The 22,454-nt window shown below is 38.5% G+C and overlaps 1 protein-coding gene across 3 annotated transcripts in view; it reads right to left on the bottom strand.

Moving 5' to 3' along the window:
* LOC114479724 (corticotropin-releasing factor receptor 2) overlaps window positions 1-13,286 on the bottom strand; it is a 36,351-nt gene extending 23,065 nt beyond the window's left edge. For 2 of the 3 annotated variants that reach the window (XM_028473557.1, XM_028473558.1), the window contains exons 1-2: window positions 13,159-13,286; window positions 12,961-13,080 (exon numbers count right to left, since the gene is read on the bottom strand). In XM_028473557.1, the coding sequence (XP_028329358.1) occupies window positions 12,961-13,080; window positions 13,159-13,243 (205 nt within the window). In that variant the 5' untranslated portion in view covers window positions 13,244-13,286. Of the gene's footprint in view, window positions 1-12,960; window positions 13,081-13,158 lie in introns of those variants that run through there. The other variant, XM_028473559.1, reaches the window with a different exon arrangement.
* Window positions 13,287-22,454: the final 9,168 nt, after the last annotated feature.

Here is a 22,454-nt window from a genome sequence, read left to right as displayed (position 1 = left end):
AAATACATTTATTTAATTGCAATAATAAAATATGCATTGCTGTTAAAAGATTGCACTTCTTGTAGTGTTAACCTTCAACAGCATGTGCAGACAAAGGAGGAAAAAAAAAAAAAAAAAAAAAAAAAAAAAAAAAAGATCCACACCAAGACCAAAATGAAGAACCAGACCAAAATCCAGATCAAGAACAAAAACAAAATGAAGATCTAGATTTAGAACAAATTCCAAAACAAGATCAATAGAAAAACAAAATCAAGATCCAAAACAAGATCAAGACAAAGACCCAGAAGATCTAGATCAAGAATAAAACCAAAATTAAGATCAACATCAAGAACAAGACCCAGATTAAGAACAAAACCCATTTCAAGAACTAGATCATGAACAATCAAGAGCAAAATCCTAAGAACTACAGAACTAGATGAAAATTTAGCTCAAGATTGGCAAATGGAATTCACTTAAGGGTGCGCGGTAGATGCGGTAGACAGTATAAATGACATTAGATTTGTGTGGCGTTGTATCTGGCCTGCTTAGGGCAAGAAGAGAGAGAGTTCTGTAATTACAATATCAGAATCTACCGAACAATCGCGATTACACTTGTTGATGACATCATCGTATCTGCCTTTGCATTACAGCGGCTTCAAGCACAGACAACACAGAGTAGGAGGAGCTGGTTAAAAAATGGTGCTACATCACAGATTTGGACCTGGGTTTGATTTGGGTAAAGTCGGATAGTGAGCAGAAAAATGTGATTGAAAGATATGTCGAGTGACTATCCTGCAAGCAAGGGTAACACAAGCAGGTAGTTCTATCAACTATGTCATATGACAGCCAGAGGATACGCTTGAATCAAACTCAGTCAGGGTCTGACCACAGGAGCCCTACTACTCAACTGCAGACGTCTATTGTACAATCTTTTTGAAGAGTACTCTATTATAAAAGGAGAAAGTCTTAGAGTGACATTATAACAGCCTCTCGATACACAAAAAAATCATCCTCTATACTTTTAACTTGTAAGGATTATTTGAAACAAGATGTTATTATTTATTCTTTTATTTTATGGACTTGATTTAAGTAAAAGGAACTGATTGGTTTAAACCTTATTACCTCCATAACCTGCAGGCAGGTTAACACCAGCTTTTTAAAGTCACTTATTTACACTCTTTGTTTACTATTACTACTTTGTTCAAGACAACTTACACTTTAAGTTTGTGATAATTGATTTATTCATGATTTTATTGTAATTTCAATGATCATTTATGTGTAAATATAACAACTACACTACAAATACATGTTTTAGGTAATTGTATTAATTCCTCTCTGAAAAAAACATGCTGTCACAGTGAAACAGGGACACGTTCACAGGTGGAAAGATTTAAGCAGGTGCGCTAAAAAAGCAGTCCAAAATAGGTGCTTCAAAACAGAAAAATAATCGTGACTAGTCGACGAATGGAAAAAATAATTGATAGATTAGTCAACTACAAAAAAAAATGTTAGTTGCAGCTCTACACTTAATGCAGGTTCATATGAAAATACATGCCGAGCAGTGTTTTGTGTGACACAGCGGACCCTGCGCGGCCCACTTAATTGGCCCAGCAGACTTGGCCCGCAATTTAAAAAATATGTACATAATAAAATCACACATGGCTGAATGAATGAAGGTTCACATGCAAACTGCGAAGTCAACAAGACAAAAGAGTGAATGATGAGTGAATTATCTATAAAGGCTGTTGCGTAAAAAAATTCAAAATTAGCTAAACTCACAGATTGTGGAAATAAGGTCTGGGTCATAACTAGGGATGCACTGAAAATTCGGCCACCGAAAATGGCTCGGAAGTGTATTTTCGGTTTTCGGCTGAAACAGGTGGTTTCAGTACAAAAAACGTGGCCAGCACGAGCTTGTCTGGATATGTCCAACGTGTCCAATCCATGGAGCGGCCGTATTTCAATACATCTGAGAACAAAAGTGTCTTCGAAGCAGAGGATGAGATGGTGCACGGAGGGAAAACATGCATCCTGAATGCAATGGTACTAGTAATTGGAATAATCATTTCATTCTGTGTTCGGTTATTCGGCCTTGGTTTTCTCATTCGCGACTTTGGTCAAGAATTTTCATTTTGGGGCATCCATAGTCATACCAGTTGTCTTTGAATGAATTTACTTTATTCTAGTAAACAAAGGATGGCAGCATTACTGGGTGTACATTCTGAAGCCTAATTGGTTGTTGTCTGACCAGAGAGATGTGTATTGATTGTGTGGGGAATGTAGGTATGCGTGACAAAAGGAAAGTGTGGCATTCCTTTGTATGTTCAAATTATGTTAACTAATCATTATTTCCTGCAACTGGTCATTCATTCCTTAAGGAAGATTATGATTTGACCAGTGATGTGCCATCATTACTAGGACTGGGTAGGCAGGGCGTTGCAAATCGAGACCACCAATGTCAACACCAATGACAACTTCATATGTTTTTGCTGGCTAGTTAATTCAATTCAATTCAACTTTATTGGTATAGCGCAATTTACAACAAAGTCATCTCAATGTCAAAATAGAAAATTCATAAAAAGAAAGAAAAAACCCAACAAGATCCACATGAACAAGCATTTAGCTATCTAACAAAATCAACATCGTAAAACACCATTAAAGAAACATAAACAATTATTTAATATAGTCTCCATACTCTCCCAACAAGATATATCTCATGATACGACAGCATATTCGTTGTTTGTGTTGGAAACAGAAACACGGTGAAAATGACAACAACAACAACTCAGAACAGCCTCAGTGAGGTGCATCCACAAAGTCAATCCTTCCTTTTGTACCATTCACTGTGAAAAGTACGAACAATTTTCTGACTTTACCTTTGCTGAAGTTCTGGTAGCTCAGGTGTTGATCTTCCATCTTTTAAAGGTTGTCGTTTTTCCTCCAAAGAAAGTTTCTCTATCGTCTCTAGCGCTGTCATCCTGACTGTAGTGTTATCCAGCCCACTAGCTAGAGAACGTAGCAGCAGCAGCCACATTGTATCAATTCACTAATGTACTGTGAAGGTACTTATAGCATTTAGCATAGCGCGGTTACGTCCAAAGGCATCGTAGAGAGTTGCCTTTTTACGTAAATGGTTTTCATCTTGCGCAAACATAAAAACAAGCTATGGAAACAGAGGCAGTGCAGCAATGTGCTTTTGGGAGGGGGTGTGGCCTCCTCCTGCCTTGCAGCGGAGTGAGACTTGTGCAGCGTCTCTGCCGTACCAGGAAATAGTGATGTTTCGTTGTTTGGGCTATGAAAAGCACAAAATGCTGACACTTTCAAATGTATAGGTACTGTAGGCTAATGGAAAAATAAATAAATATTTAATTAAAACAAATAATAAAAATATCAATACACCCTTGGGTAGGCACTGCATACCTTGCCTACCCTGACTGCAAATCACTGGATTTGACCCACACAATTCTCATTCACATAATCTGTTTTGGAAACAACAAATGCTTTTAGCAGAGAACTTTCAAAGTCAGCTCATTCTCCTTTGGTAAAATAGCCACTGCACTGGACCGTCAGCCTGTCAGTCTTTTAACGCAGCCTAATACCAAACACTCATATTAACTTTTTTTTTTTTTTTGGAAATAATCCCTTAATTTCATCTACATGTATACAAAGGGGAAAACATAAATTGGTCTAAAAAATCAGAAAAACTCTTCATTCCAATGGAGGGATAAAACAGGAATCTAAGTGAGAAAAAGAAACAACAGCAAAGGAAAATCAACAGAAGCTGCATTGTAAGGTTTGGTTTAGAATGACCAAAGAAGGCGGTGTAGGCGTTATTTTGGTGGATTGTTGGCAGTTAATCCACCAAAATTAGGTGGAAATTACCAGATCTAGCAATGCAGAGCAGGTGAGATTCCTCAAACACTGACACATTGTTAAATGGAAAAAATAAGCAGGAGACGGACAAAGAAGACAGACGCTGCTCATCCATAGACCTATTAAATACTGTAGTTTATGTAGCCCTCTAGTAGTCAGTTTAAAGTGTTTGAAATGCTAAATGAGCAATATGTTTTTATAGCTTTTGGCTACAAATAAGGTCGATACAAGTAAGGTCGATTAGAATGATATTATTAATTTAATGCAGACAGACCAATGTGTTCAGATTTTAGTTTTGAGGGGTTTGCTGGTGGTTTAGGAGTAAATTTGTGCAGAAAAGAATGTTTTGATTGTAAAAAGTATAAACATTGAAAATACAGAGATGATATTTTGTAGATCAATATTTTTCACAAAGCAGATTATATTGTCAATAAATAATTTTGTGCCTGAGACACACACTGAGCTGTATAAAACCCTACAGGAGAAGAAAATATTTAAAGACTGCTGCATCATGACTCACAACGCTCTCCTCTCTCAGACTTGTGGTATGGATTTCTATGATTCTATCCTGGCTTTGTTGAAAAATGTCCTCCTCTATGGTGGTGACAAAATGGTCAAGCTATCCTGTGTGTACCCCTATAGAAGGAGGGGGACGTAAAAGTGCCTGCACTGCTTTGAAAAGGTTTAATGACCTTTAATGTCCAAAAGGCTAATGTGCGAGAATGAAGAATGATGATTTAGTTCCTAGCCACAGTCCCCTAATCAAAGGTGTAAACAGATGAGTCTAATGTCTACACCATCACACTTTGCAGCAGCAGCAGCAGCGGCAGTGAGTCCGCTGTGTGAAAATGAAACATGTTGTGTCTTTGATAAGACTTTAAAAAACGCCTCCGCCTTGTTTGGCTGCTGCAGCCTGACGGATTATCAAAGCAACCAAACGTGTTCCGGCACAGAAGTTCAGGTCTTGGAAAAAAAAATTTGAGTATTAACAAATGCACCACAAAAAGAAGTGAGGTGGTTTAAAAATGCATAAGGCTCCTAAGCCACTCTTCATAGATATTAATATTTATACAGGCTGGAGGAAACGCACAAATTTATAGTGTGGAGAACAGAGCGGCCGTTTAGTCCACACTACTCTGTCTCTCTCCAGGCGCTCGGCTAGAGCTGGGCTTTCATGTATTACAGAGAAGAAACGCCCATTCCGTCCTCTTCTTACTCAGAAAGCCCATTACTTAGATGAATTGGTTGTGTTGGAGCTGTTTGACACAGTCTGCATCACAAACTCACCATACTGACGATATGGTGTTGGTTTATGAAGAGCACAAGTTATCATTTTGCGGCTTTTCTTTTGGTTTATACTGCAACCTTATGCAAGTCCAAAGGCTTTTTTTTTTTCACGTAGTTCTAAATCAATCTACACCTACTAGGATAAAATGGATGTTTTATAGCGGATGCTTATTGTGTTACTTTTGGGGCGAACAGTTTACAGTTGTATTTTGAACATTGTTTTAGGGCAGACTCGTTCTACGATGTCAAGCACATTAAAATGTGTTTTGCTTTGAAAAAAAAAACTTTGATATGTGAAGGCATTGGTTCCTTTTTTTTTTTTAAATCGGGCTTTCGCCTTTAATTGGCCATGTAATGTTAGTACATTATTGGAATTTGTCTTCTGCACTTAACCCATCCCTGAGGAGCAGTCGGCAGCCATTTTGCGGCGCCTGGGGAGCAGTTCGGGGTTAAGGGACTTGCTCAACATCCCACAGTGACGGCCCCGGTGAGGCTTGAACCGGCAACCCTCCGATTACAAGCCCAGCGTCCTTAACCACTAGGCCACCACTTCCTGGAGCTGAATCAGCGGTACAACATTCTCCATATTGAGCACAACATGTACAAACTGCTCATTTAAAAAGGGCGGTCTCAACTACACTACAGCACACATACAATTTTATGAGAGAAAACAAAACACATAGGATAAATAGGATGTATTTATTTTTTATTTATATAGAGAGCCACACTGTGTAACTTTTGGCCACTAGGGGCGCTAGACGTGTAATTTTCAGGTCAAGCGCCCCTAATGGCCATAAGCAGTGCAGCACTGTCGCAAAAATCAAGAATCAGTCAGTGGGGCCAACCTCCCTTGTCTTCTGATTGTGTATGCAGACAGTATTGACCTTTGACTTCGGGATAAGGACTGAGTCGGTCGGGCTGGGGTGCGAAACGGGGCTGGGCTCGTGCCACGGCTTGAGGAGCAGCCGCCGCCACTACTCCGCCGCCAGGTGGAAGGCGGGTCGGCGGAGGGGGCTGGGTCTCGGAGGCATCTTTTCGGCCTCCTCAGAAGCAGTTTAAACATTTTGCTTGCCTCGGCCATGACCAGGAGTCGAACAGACGAAAAATACCAGCAAAAGCCTTAGCCTAATGAGTATATCAGAGCCTGTGGTCACATGACTGTCGTAAAGTGAAACGTTCTCCAGGCATTCTCCAGGTCAAATGACCTGGCCAAAGACGGTCCGTCTCTCCAAACTTGCATGGGCGTTATTTCAAGAGGGAAACCTCGCTCGGAGCATTGATACTGTCAAGCGCTGTATATTGGCCTGAGGAATCATTTAAAATAACTCATATGGATCAACTCTTTAGGTCAAAAAGTCCACAGTGTGCCTTTAATTTTTTCCACATTCACTGAGTCATTACTTTACCCACTTTTTGCTGATGGTAGAGCAAAGGCCCACCCACACACACACACACACACACACACACACGCACACAGATGACAGATGTAGTTAGGATTTAGTAAAGTTAAATACTGCAGCACGTGGTAAAGTTCTAGTAAATGCACCATCTTTAAATATTTATTTTCATGGAAACATTGTGACAAATGCTGCATATTTGGCATATGGGTTATGGTATGTTTTATATAATACTATGATATGAAAATATAATCTTAAAAAACACTAGGTGAATTTCACACATTTGACATGTTTTACGATTACCATATTTACAAGTTCTTTGTTTGTAGCTAGTAAAATAGCAACATGGGGATTTTCTATGAAATGGGGAATTACTGCCACAGTGGTTGAATGTGGAATTGCTTTCATCCATAATCTCATTCGTGTTCTCAGATGAGTGAGAGGTGCCCCTGTCCTGACTGTGGCCCTAGCCCTAGAACCGACCACGCTTTGTGGAAAATATGTCCACCCCAGGGCCTGAATTTGAGCCAGAAGTGCTAACTTTGTGAGTAGCATTGCTACACACAGGGCTCCTAACAACGAGTGAACTTTAAAGGCCATCTCTAAACGGTAGCATGTTCACGCGACGGGACACGAGCAAAAGGTCACTGCAAGACTAGCAAAGAGCCTTTAACCACAGACTGCTCCTGATCCTGAATCCACCACAGAGCAAATAAGAACAGCCAAAATCACAGCAGTAACTCAATAGGTAAGGAATAGGGGTGTATCGATTCACGATATATTACGTCGTGCGATTCTTGGATCGATTCAAAGTGCATCCATATTGATTTATTTATCTATTTTTTTTTTTTTTTACCTATAATTAACCAGGAAAGTCTTTTCCACTGCAGGAGACATTGTAACTGCACAAAGAAGTGCTCTGAAACCTGGGCATGTTGACCAGCTTTTGTTTTTTCAATAAAATCTAAAAAGAAAGTACTAACTTTATGCATTTATTTGTTGTTCTAGGCAAATACCTCAGTAAATTTGCACTAAAGTCATGTTGCACTAAAGTCAAAGTTGGTTAAAAAGCCACAGGCAGATTGTATGTTATTTTTTTATTTTAAGTTGTTGGCACATGGCATGTTAAAGCTAATGTTTTGAGTGTAAAATATGCCAATAAAATATATTTCACACATAATGTTCTTATGAAGGTGTACACATTTACAGATTAGTTGTTTCTTAAGTCATATTTTTTTAAAAAAATCACAATAATCGCCTTATAAGTTAATATTGGGATATATCATATTGTATCGTATCATATCGTATCGCATCGCATCGTGACCTATGCATCGGGATACGAATAGTATCGCCAGATGCCAGGCAATACACACTCCTAGTAAGGTAGGTGGTTCTACTCATTTATGCTGTTCCCCCAAAACTGTGGCTATAGATGTAGCTTACCTCAACTGTTGTGATGAAGAATCATTTAACATGCCACACTCAATGTATTATTAGTAATAACATTTAAGTGCATAAAGCTGCAGCTATAAAATATGTAGCATATAACTGGATAAAAAAAAGTGCTTTCACTTTATTAAAGCTGAATTTAAAATATACAACGGAAATTAAGACCGCTAACATAATACCAACAACTTTGTTTCCTTCTCAAGAACAAATTTACATTCATTCATACAAAGTATAGTATAGAAAAAGTACAGAAAAGTATATAAAAAAGGACATAAAAGACACTTGTTGCAAAAAGATTTCACGACAACGGTGGTACGCTAAGTACTATTGTACTTAGCTTTTTTCTTTTTTTAGTAACCTGAAGTAGATGGCACTAGACCTGGGCAATATATCGTGATTCAAGATATATTGAAATTTCTATTTTGGCAATATAGAAAATTACAATAATGCCTATATTGATATATTCTTATTTTACAGCTTATTTTGTATTAAAATCCAAATTTTAAGAGTCGCTGTTTTCTCTACTTCTCAGAACAGCATAAAAAGGACAGTTGGATGGATTACTGAGTGCGTTCTTACCCAGACCTTCTCTAAACAAGCCACACTACCGAACTCACTCACACATGCTGTCCCTTAGAGGAGAAAAAGACCCAAAGTGGCACATACAGTATTGTGCAGCTGTTTGTCAATAATTGTGCCTGTGTGGCATTTTGCCTGAGCAAATTTCACCCAAAATTGTATTTCAACTGTGTTGAGTGAGATTTTATCGAGATTTATATCATATATGGCCATTTTGAGAAAATATATTGAGATAAGAATTTTAGTCCATGTCACCCAGCCCTAGATGGCACCAGGGTTTACACACTCCAGTGCAGTAGATGATAATATGTACCTATTCAAGTTGGTTGCAACACGCCAATAACAAATTTCACTACATGTAGTCTCAAGCTAAAATAACAAATGCAGGAATGAACAATAATAATTCATTTTTGATAAACAAGGCTTTGAGGCCGAGAAAAAGTATTGATCATTTATGTAATCGAGGAATTCTAGGACCTCCAAGAATTATTGCACTCAATGAAAACTGTCAACATAATGAATCTGGACTAGTTTAAATACTGAATAAATAATAAGAATAAATCAAACCAAAAGACAAAGTTGGCAACCTTCACCACCTTTTTTACTATTCATAAATAATAACACACACAGGGATGGGATGTTTGTTTACCAGCCCAGTAGTTTTAAAAGCTCAGAACTGACATGGATCTCTTCCACTTTTCATCATTTACATATAACTTGCTTCCTTAGAGCCTCTGATTTTCCATTTTAAATGTTACATTTATTTGATGGATTTACTTACTGAATTCAAACTAAATGGCCAACCGTCATAGGCATTAAGTAAAATTTTTAATGCTTCAGAAGTTGAAGAAAATCTGCTCAAATCTCACAAGATCCAGTCCGACCGTGCAGATTTCGTAGCAAGATTTTCCACGCTTCTTGACAGTCTATTTGTTTATGTCTTCTCAACACTTGCTCCACCTATAATCACCCATTTAATGTGAAATTATGGTGAAAACATGATATTCTCCCAAAACATGTAGATGAAGGAATACAGTACATACAGCCTTGTAACTATTTTTATTTCAGGAAATTACTTTTGTGACTTTCACACATTTTCTGTAATCACATAAAACTGACCCATTTAATAATAAATGGGTCAGTTTTTCTCATACATACTGTTGTTGACTATTGTTCTCTGTTTGAGTAACATCACTTGATGAAGTCTTTTCTAACATTCCACACTACAAAATTATTTTTTTTATTAAAGAAAAGAGAGAGAGAGAAAATTTTTTTAATTAAAATTAAAATAAAAAGTATGTATGATTCATGCTGATATCGGATCAATATCAGTATCGGCCGATACACCAGGCTGCAATATCGGTATCATATCAGAAATGAAGGCACTCATCTTGCTCACATCTGCCTAGGGCTGCACGATTTTGACACAAAACCTCATTGCAATTTATCTGACAGATATTGCAATTTTGATTTGATTTATGATTTTTTAAAATATTCTATATTTAAATGCATGTGTTTTATTACACTAAAAAAAATCCTGGTGAGAACCCTGTTCACCAGGATTCAATATCAGACTGTCCATAGCAGAGATGTCCAAATAGGATTGTGGCTGATTGTTGCGAAACATCAGCAATCAGTGATGGGTATACTTGACCCGACCCTATAATGTCTAGAGAGTATAAGAGTCTATAATGTAAGCCTGGGTGATAAAACAATAACAATATATATACCGATAGAGATGTAATTAATATCAATAGAAAATATGTGCACTAGAATGTTCGACAATTTAATTTCACTGAACTCCGTTAGAAAAAACCCGGTAACAACCCCCGACCCTGAACCTCAAGGCATTCTGGGGGATGTAGGCAGAGGAACGGCTTGAGCCGCTTCAAAGTAGCTGTGTATATTAATAGTTTCATGTTTAACCAACTGAAATGATGACCCGAGCAAACGCAGTGGTCAGTGCACGCTGCCACGGCTCCCCCTCCCGCCACTCACACACACAAACACGCCGCTCTGCGCATCACAGCCTCCCTGAAGCTGCAACACAGCACCCAACAAAGTGAACCCGTCCAAGATCCTCAGCCAGATCCATATTGTTTTATTCTTTATTTACACACATCAGCTAAAACATTAAATTCATCCAGTCCAGCTTTAACTGAAGATCCCACAGGACGAACATCACATAACCCACCCGTACATATATGACAATAAAGTAAAATCTGTTCTACATTCAGTTACAAACAAATATTCTGTCTGGTGCTTTCTCCACCTAACAATATTCAGCTACAAACATTATTCATGACGAGGATTCCCACATGACGTCATCTGTTATCTACTGCAGGCAGGGTTAGCTCAGAGCTAATCCCTGAACTGTCCCTCTTACCCAGGGCTTAATTTGTAAATCATCAGGTCCGGGAACAAATGCATGGTGTTGTTCCGGCAGTAGGAGAGAGACAAAAATGTCACGGAAAAATGTTTTTAAAAAATCTCTTTTGATAACTAAATGGGTGAAGAATATCACGTGAACACAAACAACCAATTAACCTAAATGTTTAATAAAAGAATGATAAATAGGCCTTAAAGAAGCATCAACAATCGCCCGTTACTGAGCGCATCTGTCTCTCTCTCTCTCTGAGTGACAGCTGTCAAATCTGCTATATTCCAGCACCAAGGACAGCGTAAAACCAGCGCTAATTTAGCCACAGAGGACTTTCAACTCAACTCAAATCAACTTTATTTATATAGCTCAAAAAATTACAACAAAGTCATCTCAGTGCGCCTAACAAAATAGTCCATAGTAAGAAAAAGAACCCAACAAGATCCACATGAACAAGCACAAAAAGCCACAAATAGAAAATATTTAGAAACTTTTACACCATAACTCCTCTAATGAATCAGCAGCACAGCAGAAAATGAAAATAAAATGTGCTTACCTTTTAATTGTCAAAACCCCAAAAAACAGCCATGGAGAACTTTGTAGAAAGTGTTTATTTGTACGGTTGCTGTACGGAAAACCCCTGGTGCTATTGGTACAGTCACCGAAGTAAATGTACGTAGCGTCTTAGGGTTAGGTTTAGGTTTATAGTTAGATTTAGAGTTAGGGTTAGTTTATAACCCAATATTGCAACAATTATTAGGGTTAGTCTTAGTCACGTGACCTAATCTGACCAATGACTGACCTATCACGTGACCTAAACTGGCCACTGCGTACGGATAGGATGTCGGTATATTGATACAGCAACCCTACGGTTAGCCACTGCCAACTTTGTATCCTCCCAACTGTTTTACATATTTCACAGCCCAGGCCTGCCTTGTCTTTTATAAACCAAGAGTAGCAGCTCATCTTGGCTTTGAACTGAGCCTATGTCCATATCAGAACTCTCACTGTTGTCCCCCTCATCGCTACAGGTGTTGCTAATCGCTATGCTAACTGCTGCTGTTGCTTCGCAATTTCCACAGAAAAAAACCTTTTTCTTCAGCCTGAGCTTCATTTGTTGGCTTGAAAAAGCTCTTTCAATCTAAAATCTTTTTTTGAAGCCATTTTCTACAGTCTTCCAGTGGTTTCAACGCAATTAAAGACACAGCTGTCCAAATATAATACTTGAGAATTTGATCAAAACACCTAAAAGCTAATGAGGAAATAGGAATAGGAAAATAATCCTACGCGTGAAAGCCACCTACACGTGCATTCGCACTAATAGCGTAGTAAATATTTACATACATATGTACAATACAGTATTTTGCTACCTTAAATTTCCCTGCTATGATAAACCCTAATTCTAACCCGAACCGTAAAAATTAAAGGAAAGATTCTTACCTTTTTTCAACAGTTCGCCAGGTGCGCATGCGCACTGTCTACCGTAGGAAACTTTCACGGTAGGTTTATTCTACACTACACCTGGGCCCAAATTAAGCTCTAACGCCTTTTTCGCTCTCGCTCTTCTCTTCCTGAATGTCTTCCTCCTTCCTACATCTATCTTAAACACATCTTTCCATTGCGTCAAGAGAACAAAAAGAAAGAAAAGAGAATTTTTTTTTTTAAAGATGAAATAAGAAAGAAAAAAAAATCATCCACATTTATCCAAAAAATATATTTTTTTAAATAAAAAAATTGACAGAAATGAAAAAGATTCACTTCTGTTGTTGTTGTTGTCTTTTTTTAAATTATTATTATTATTATTACAATTAATTATACTGGGGGAAATGTGGATTAAACCAATTAGCAACCAATATATCGTGCCTTCCTTCAAAATAAAAGCACGACATCTCAACGCCCTAAAAAAAGCGTCCCTCTCTGATGAATGAAGTGAAATGTCTGTAGTTTACAAACATGCACGTTCTCCTTTCTGCAGCTCTACACGTGCACGCCGGTGTGCGTGAGTTGCGTTCTTACTGCTGCTGTTGTATCTGACCCCGTTGATGAACTCCGGACACGGTCGCTCCACCAAGGTCCCGCTGAGGCTCCGAGGCCAGCAGGTCCCGATCTCATCGGTGGTAGCGGAGCAGTGAAGCCCTGAGCGGGGAAGGAAAAGCATGTTCACGGCTGCTCATCCATCACCAGGACGCAGGAGTCCCTCCGTCAGGGTCTTACCGTCGGAGCCCCTCAGGGGGTCTTGCACCAGCTCCAGGAGGCTGCAGTTCAGCTCTCCCTGCAGGAGCAGCTCGTACATGTCCATGCTGAGGGTTCACAGCGGCTCACACTGACGCTGGATGGCGACCCGCGGATGGGCACGTGACCCAGCGGCGCTCGTGCATAGTCGCGTGTCCGCCTTTTCTCCCGCCACCGACACACGGGACTTCTGTGGACGTATGTGGCTACAGAGCAGAAACAGAAGGTAAAACACGTTGAGCTGAGTTTGTGGATAGTTTTAATCAAACAAATCCCAATATTTTCTTTTCTTGCGCGCACTCTCTAATTCAGGGGTCACCAACACGCTGCCCGTGGACCCCCGGTAGCCCTCATGAACCATATGAGGTGCCCTCTGGAGCTCTAGTCACCAAGAATTCAAACTCTCCAAGATAAATTTATATGAGAGAGGTACAGTAGCTAATAGAAAAGTTCAATACTCCTGATTCAGTTTTAGTATTTTTTATTTTTTAAACTCAAAGTGGATTTTCTATAAAATGCAATAAAAATGAAACAATTGAATAAATTAGGAGAAAAAAGTGTTTCACATTGAAACCTCAGCATTTCCTACCTTAAATATGTTAAGGTTTTATTTATTCAGACAACTGCTTTTCAGGACAATTACTTTAATATCCTTACATGTTTTGACTGTCAACTGCCAGTCCTCTTCAGAGGCGTCTGCTGATCGCTTTGATGTGAAAAACAGTAGTCTGAATAAATGAAACCTTAACATGTTATTAAAAAAGAAATTGCTGGAATTATTACGCGGAAGTAAGGAAACATCCGGACATATACTTTGATCTCCTTACATGTTTTGACTGTCAACTGCCAGTCCTCTTCAGTGGCGTCTGCTGATCGCTTTGATGTGAAAAACAGTAGTCTGAATAAATGAAACCTTAACATGTTATTAAAAAAGAAATTGCTGGAATTATTACGCGGAAGTAAGGAAACATCAAAGCGATCGGCAGACGCCTCTGAAGAATGCTGGCAGTTGACAGTTGAAACAAGTCAGGGATCAAAGTACGTTGCCTGCAAAAAGTTGTCTAAATAAATTAATTATATAATGAATTACTTCCTACATTTTTAAGTTACTCTTTGTCATCCTTATCTTACCCTCTGATTAAACTGAAAAAGTAGTATTGAAGAAGTTATTTTCTAACTGGTAGCCCTTCAGACTATACAGTACCAAACTCATCGTTTCAGAAAGGTTGGTGACCCCTGCTCTAATTTAATGGTGCGCCCCTGGTTTATTTAAGAAAATGTTAGCTTTAGCTTAGGGTGACCAGATTTTTGAAACTCAAAACCGGTGTCGTGTACTGAGTTTGCATCGTACTGAAATTGTATATGCGCATGCGCGCACATGCGCACTACTGGCAAATTAAATTTTACTAAAAAAAAATTATAATTCATTTTTGTTTATTTTTGTTTTCAAAGTGGACGGACACGTATTTTATAATTTTTTGGGGGTTAGGGTTATAATCTCAGTACGGAAGTAAGCTCAGTACGTGGCATCAGAATGGTAATTTAACCAAAGAAGATGACAGATTTTTATAATAAACTTTTTGGATATGCTTTTATTTGTAATGAAAAAGGGTCACATAAATTACCTTTCTTTTTTCTTCCTTTTGGATGAAATGTATTATTGCAACGACTGAACCAAATTTAAAGTCGCCATCAGTCCAAAAGAAAGCAACGTTTTATGTTAACATAACATTTTTTCAGTAATCAAAAAAATGTTTTTTTTTGCATTTTGAAGTGTAACGACGAGGTGACGTTACTTATGGACTGTTACACTTATGAACTGTTGTAATTTAAAAAAGAGTCAATTGTAATACTGTGACAAACTGCAGTGCTTAATGAAATTAAGAGACACATTTTTGTTGTATTAGTTTAATTAATTTATTGGTCAAATGGTGAAGCACATGGTTCAGGCCACAGGATTCATCTAGTGATAAACACAGAAAATACATTTCAGTTAATTGATAAATAACTTAGCAGTGACATGAAAGATAAAACTATTAAATATGTTCTGGTATTTTGCATGTGATTGAAATGTGATCTTCAACAAAGCTTACCTGTGCCTGCTCTCTTCCTCTTTCCTGAGGTGTACGGGTAAAAGAATTCCCCGGGGCTTTTGGACACCTTTTTATAGTTCCAGGTGGGAGAGACCAAGCAGAGACTAGGAACAGGGGAGCTGGATGTGTGTAGCTCAATGTAAATATGTAGTTTAATAATTTAGGAGATGTAAATAAGATTAATGATATTAATACAGGGTTAGTGTTTGTGATAATGTCTGTTAGGAAGTGTTTGTGTAAATATTTATGTTGTACTTTTAATATGCACATTATATGTCACCCCATGCTTGGTACAGGCTAATTAGTGGTACACCTGTATATAAGGACATTCATTCTGTTCAGTAGAGAGTGGAATGGAGATTGAAGTACACGGTGCTTGTGGTGCAAATTAAAAAATAAACAGATAAAACTGATGCATCAAAACCTGGAGCCTGGTTTCCTTATTGACTGCCTCCACTGCTACGGTTGAACCTTGACATGAAGGAAAAAACATGAGAGGAAGCCAACAAGTAATATTGTCAAATATTGACAGCTCACAGTCCACAGAGATCACGTTTTTAAACAAAATATGCTGCTGCTTTCAGGGTCTTCTCTGTCAGGGTCAATAGACGCCCATTTCTTGATAAACGGGACTGAGCTTGTGAAAAACTGGGACAAATCAATGCTTTGGGGGAAATAGACCGGGACACAACTGTGAAAACTGGGACTGTCCCAGGTAAATTGGGATTTCTAGTCACCCTACTTTAGCTGAGAAAATGTCATTTCAATCATTTCAAACTCAAAATGCATGAATCCGATATTTCAATTAAATAGGCATGTCATACTTCAGGAAACATATACACTACTGCCTCACATTGCTTTCCCCTAGCTCCTTCAAAATAAAATGGATCGTTTTTTCTCGTTGCGAATGCCCAAATCCTAGAAGCACATTTTGAGAACCACATTTTTGGGATTTCCAGCCCATACGTGTATGTCAGCCAAATCCTTTTCGTTTTAGTTTCTCTTTAAAACAGAGTTTCTCAACTTGGAAATTGGGACCCTGGAGAAATCCTTTTTGCTATAAGGGCATTTATGCAGCAAAGTGCTAACAAGTCCCAATCAATGATATGCACTTAATTTAGCAAAACAACTGTTTTATGACACACCTGTTTATATTATTAAAGACGTTGCTTTTTCATGGTTCTTTTTATAATATATTAAAGGTTGTTCATCATGAATACAAGTGGATAATTATTATCATCATTAATACTAGTGCAGTGCTCGTAGGAAATTTGTGTTTGAAGGTGGGACGTTAGGGACATTTAAGTTTGTTTTGAAATATGTAGAGTGAAAACTATTGTGTTTTCATATATTTAAATGAATAAATTGGGGAAAAGCAACTCACCAGCATGAAGTTATGCCTGGAGAAACACTTTGCGACACTTACGTTTACATGGGAGCTTTAATTCCTCTTTAATTCAGAACAAAAGTTAAATCCTCTTTAAACTGACCTTGTAAACACTTCATTCTGAATTACACACACACACACACGGCGCCCCAGCCCTGGGCTAGCGCTCTGCCGGCCGGGACAGGAAATAATTTATGAACGATATCATTGCAGTCCAAACAAATCCGACTTTGCACACCCTTGAACCAAGCAGCAGCCATGTTGAAAGTCTCAGGTCAATCTGAGCCTGATCCACAGATATATTTGAGGAACACACACACAGACAGACAGAGATTGCTTGCTTTATAGATAGATATCCATTTTAGTTTAATTGTTTTTTTTTGTTTGTGTATTACCTAGTTATATATTAATTACTATATATAATGGTTGGGTGCACACTTAATTTCAGAAATATGCTAATAAATGAAAAGCGTATATAGCTCCAGATTCTTCTTCCTTGGGAAAATAAATGAAATCCTGAATATATATACTGTATATATATAATATGCAGGCACTTTGCAATGCAGCAGGAAAGTTGATTTCAGTGGTTGGTGTTTGATGATAAAATATAGTAAAAGAAAATACAAAGAATTTGGCATTATTAGGTTGAAAAGATGTCTTCTAACCTTTCACAATAAGAGCCTGAGCTATCGGCTTTTAATACTCAACAGATAACATCCCAATACAGCTTGCATTCACTTCTTGGTGAAACTATCCTTTTATTGCACGTGCAGATGGTTGTGCTCGTACTTTCGTGGCGGAATAAATGAAGATGATATGAGCAAACAGATAAACATATCTATAACTTTCAACCAATAAATACATTAATAAAGTTGTCATAATTTGCTGATACATCTTCTGTTCTCATGCATCGACCTTCGTCTTTTCAGTCTGAGTGCAGATCACGATCGGGTTTTATCTCCCTCAGCATTGATTCCTTCATTTCTGCAGCTTTAATGTGTGACTGAGTGGAAACATTTGACTAAACAAAGAGCAGCACGAGGTCATGAATTCCCTCAATGCACCTCCTGCAGAGCACGCTCAGAAAAGGCACATTTCCACCATGAATATGCAAATAAATGATGGATTTTTGGTGTTTTGAAATGTTTTTGTTTTGTGTATTTGCCTATGATTTGAGCTTTAAATAGAGTTATCATGGGGACTTGGAGCAGTCTGTTCTTGGTGTGTTTGCACAGAGCGTCACGTAGTATCTGTAGGCGTTGAAATCTAATCCGAGATAACGACTGGGTCGACTTCTGAGCCTCTCGCTTTGAATGCAGGACTCCTCTGACTCCTCCGGGGCCTCGAGACATTTTATGACTCAAGTCTTTATTTGCTAAAACTGATACACACTAATCTGGCAAAGGATGACTAATCATACGAACTGAGCCCTGCATGGTTAAATTATGCCTCTTGTGATTAATGTCAGTCACCATTGCTGCATTTTTATAAACGTTGATGTCACATTCAATTCGACTTGTTTTTAAATCAGTCCATACTTTTTATTTTTAAGGTGTCTGCAGACAGATGAGTGAATACAGTGAAAGTCCCCGTGTCACCATTTGTGACGTTACATGTGTCATTATCATTCCATTTAACAAAACTAACCATGTAAATATTTGGAATAAAAGAGTCAATGCATGAACATCTTCCATTTTGGAGATATTGAATCTGTGCAGCATGTTGATGATGTCAGAGGGGGAGCTGTATATACAGCCCTGAGCTCACATTGTATATGCAAACAATTGTTTCATGCAAACAAATGACATGAAACATTTCTAACATGTTCACCTTCCAAGCTGGGATGCTGAGTTAGCAACAGACATTTAACCATATCAGTATTGTTAGAATAGAGTGAAGGTACTGTAGTTCAGTGTTTCTCAAATGGGGTACGTGTACCCCTAGGGGTACGCAATGGCACTGCAGGGAGTACTTAGGAGAGAGAGAGTGGAAAATTAACAAATCGAGTGTCAGTCTTGGTCCCACGCCCAGGCGTAAGATTACCGGGAATTCTAAAAATACGATATAAATAAATCTATTCAGGAGTAACAAAATCAGCGTTTCTCAACCTTGGCCTAGAGTTTAAATGGGGTCGCCTGAAATTTATGAAAATTCCAAATAGATTTTCAAAATTTTGTAATCATTCTTTTTTTGTAAATTAAAAACCACAATTTTAAACAAATGTAAGATCACGATTCAAAAAAGGTTGGAAACCATTGCTTTCAATACTGTTACTTTCCACTTGTTTACAAAATAAGATTCTTTAAAATGTGTGTTATCACTCATTCATTCCATCATTATGCTCTACAGTTGTTTTTAAATACTTTTCTAAGCAAAATGTTGTGGTCGGACAAAAGAGGGTACTTGCCCCACCCAGGTAGTGCCTGCTGCCGGCTGCGCCTCCAGAGTGAACATACACGCCCACTGTCTCGAAGCTAAAGGCATGCAAGCGACATACACGAAATGTGTTCTCTGAATTTAACCCCTCCATGAGGAGCAGTGGGCAGCAACGGTGTAGAACCAAGGAAGCAGTTCCGTTATATCGCCTTGTATCACCTTTGACTTGATCTGACGTGTTTATGACACAATGCGACGCAGTGATTGGACAAAACAAATTATTATCACCTTAAATTCACTATTCCTGTAGTTACTAGAGATGAGGAGGAGAAGAAAGTGACTCAGCAGCTTAACACTCCAGTGTTTGCAGCAGCTGATCTCTGCTGCTCCTGCAATAAACACAGCCTGAAGTGCTGAGGCAGACTCATAATCACAATAGCCGCTTAAATATCCATGTGTTTTACTGTAACGTGCAATTTTTTGGCTGAAAACAATGACAACAGTGTGTGGATAGCAAAAAGAAAATTGCTTTGGTGATCACTGATCTCCCTCGCAAGAGCGAGGATTTCAGCATCTACAGACATGCTTACTCATGAACATGCATAAGTAGGCTCCAAAACAGCCCGTTTTTAGAACTGCTCAGAAAGTCACTTTTCAGAGGGCTAAAACTCTGAAAAACAGGCGATTTTAGCAAAATAAAGCTCAAATACTATGTTGTTGGAGTTCTTAAAACAAATAGAGATGGGTGAAAAATAGCATGATATAGGACCTTTAAAGCAATACAAATTACATGCAAGATTATTGATTGATTTTATTATTCAACACTGAGGGCTCTAATGTGTGTGATTATTTGATTTATTTGGTATAGTATGTGAGTTGTTTAATGTGTATTAAGTTTAGTGTTTAAAAGAGAAGGCAGACTTTTTATTTGTTAATTTTTTCAATTTTTACACTTGGTCTCAAACTGTCCTTTGTGACAAACTGACTGTTCTTGAGGTTGTTATATCTGACTTGTCTCATCGCTGATGTAAAGCTTGTTTTGTTGGTTAGATTTAGTTGAAAACAGATGTTTTGAAACTCTTTGTCCTTGTTCCAGAAAATAGGCAATCAACAGTATGAACTCTATCAGAGGGGTATAAGCACAAGGAGGGCCGTATTCAGTGTGTTTATACACCCACTATGTGCAGTCATCAACATTCTAAGCATTGCCTACAATATCAAATTAACAACTCACCCCAATTCCACAGTGCAAAGGAGGGTGTTACTGTCCACACTGTACATGATCAGAAGGACACCATGCAGGGCAGGCAGTCTTCTGCTTACCTAAGTCCAGGTTGTGGGGCCAAATCCTCAGCAGAGAAACCCAGAGGAAGGCCAGCTGTCTTCATACACGTGCAGCTTCTGAGGGAATCTTATAGTTTCCTATCAATCTGCTGAATTCCATTGGGTCATCTCATCTCATCTGAGATAGTCGTAGAAGATAGAATGAGGAATAGGCGGACATGTAAAAGTCAGTAATAATGGCCGACAAATTTGTCTTTTTTTTTTTTTTTTTTTTTAAGAAAAGATTCAGCAAAAACCCAAAATGACTCCAAAACACATGCAATTACTCCTAAAACCGCCCCAAAATGACTAAAAAATGCACACAAAATGACAAAAAAAAAAAAAGCAAACAAAACAACAAAACTGCACAAAGTAGGCCTATAGCTAGGGTTTAACACTGCTGACCATATGGTCATTCTCTAAGTGTCTTATGCTAGCATGCAAAATTTTACTTTAAAATGCTCAATTTCAAGCTAAGAAGGACATAATGGAGAAAATACTATTTAGGATTAAAGGCATTGGTGGCAAATCCAGGTCCTCTAGAGCCACTCTCCTACAAGTTCTATGTTTCTCTCTGCTCCACAGAGCTTCTGCAGAACGATCATTGGAAAGAGGTGTGTGGAAACAGGATTGACCAACCCCTAATTAAGGGTGTGTAGGATTATTTAGCATGGACACAGAAAATGGTCACATTTACACTCAATAAAAGGAATTATAAACATAACATAAATTGAACCCTCCTATTATCCTTGGGGTCAATTTGACCCCATTCAATGTTCAAAAATATAGATTTTAATAATATTGCGCGCTTTGGTGTTCCTCTGGGTCAATTTGACCTCAAGCTGTTTTAGCTGTGTAAACTTGTTTTGTCACTTGTCCCAATGGGCATGAATGTGTGCGCGTGTATCTGTGTGTGTATGTGTGACCTTCTACTCACACCTTTCAAAGTAGAACGGATATTTCCTACACTGTGGAGGGCGAGGTATTCCCGCAAGGACATTGGTAGGTCATGCATACTAAGGGGGGAGCAAACATATAAAAACTTATATGGCAGCCTTTTATCCAAATCATTCCTCATTGTGCTCTGTGTTTAGTATAAACTGAATGCTTTCTCTCCCTCTCTTTAAAATGTCTTCTAGGAAAAGATTTACTGTCAATGAGGTTTTGGAAGAGCTCTTTCACAGTAAAGGGGGTGTAGAGGAGAGTAGGTCTGAGACAGAGGGCTTTACAGTGAATAACCCCAAATATGTTACAAAACAATGTTTATGAGAGGAGGGGGGGTCATTCTGTGAGAGGAGAGTCACTTGTGCACCCCAAATTAGAAAAGATTTGAATGAAAGGTTTTCAAGATACACTAACTCTAAAACTGAAAGTTTGACCTGATGGTGGCGCTGCAGGAAAGGTCATATCATCACCACAACCAATAGGGTTCATTCTACTTGTAGTAGCTATAATATAGGTGGCTGCCCGCTTGTGTTTACCTTTGTTAGGATTGGCTTCTGGTGCTAGGAGTGTCACTGGGTGTGCACTTTCAATTAAGCAGAGGTGACATACAGGTGGGTTGTAAGCGTGGTGGCACATTGGAGTGGGGTGAGCTACGGGGCAAAACCCTTTGTTGACCGCAACCTGTTCGCAACTTGGGCGCGCCACGCAACTGGATATAATTTGGACGCAACTTGGACAAACATTGGGTGCGTACATTGCACGTGGAGCGGCGTCGGAGCTACTGGAGCCAGCAGAGCAACGCGCTAAGGTGTGAGCATGCATCATCAATCAAATCCCCGGCCTTAGCATACGGCGGCAAGTTTGGTTTAGTTTGAATTTGATGAAGAAACAGCTGCAACACTAATCAAGATAAATTAATTCTAAATTAAAAGTTTGGTATGATGGTGGCACTAGAGAACAGGTCATGGTTTAATTATCAAAGGATTATATATGTATTCAACAAATAAACAAAGTGTGTGACACAAAAACATGGTCAACAATTTCCTGAAAATCATTTTGTGGAGGCAACTATCCCCGGAGTCAGATTGACCCCAAGGGTAAAATGTATTTGTAATATTTGAGGATAATGGGAGGGATTTAAGAAGAGCTTCTGA

The sequence above is a fragment of the Gouania willdenowi genome, chromosome 17, assembly GCF_900634775.1.
Source record: "Gouania willdenowi chromosome 17, fGouWil2.1, whole genome shotgun sequence".
In the NCBI taxonomy this organism is placed as follows: Eukaryota; Metazoa; Chordata; class Actinopteri; order Blenniiformes; family Gobiesocidae; genus Gouania; species Gouania willdenowi.
Note: the sequence above shows the minus strand (reverse complement) of the source record. Positions and strands in the feature narration are given on the sequence as shown.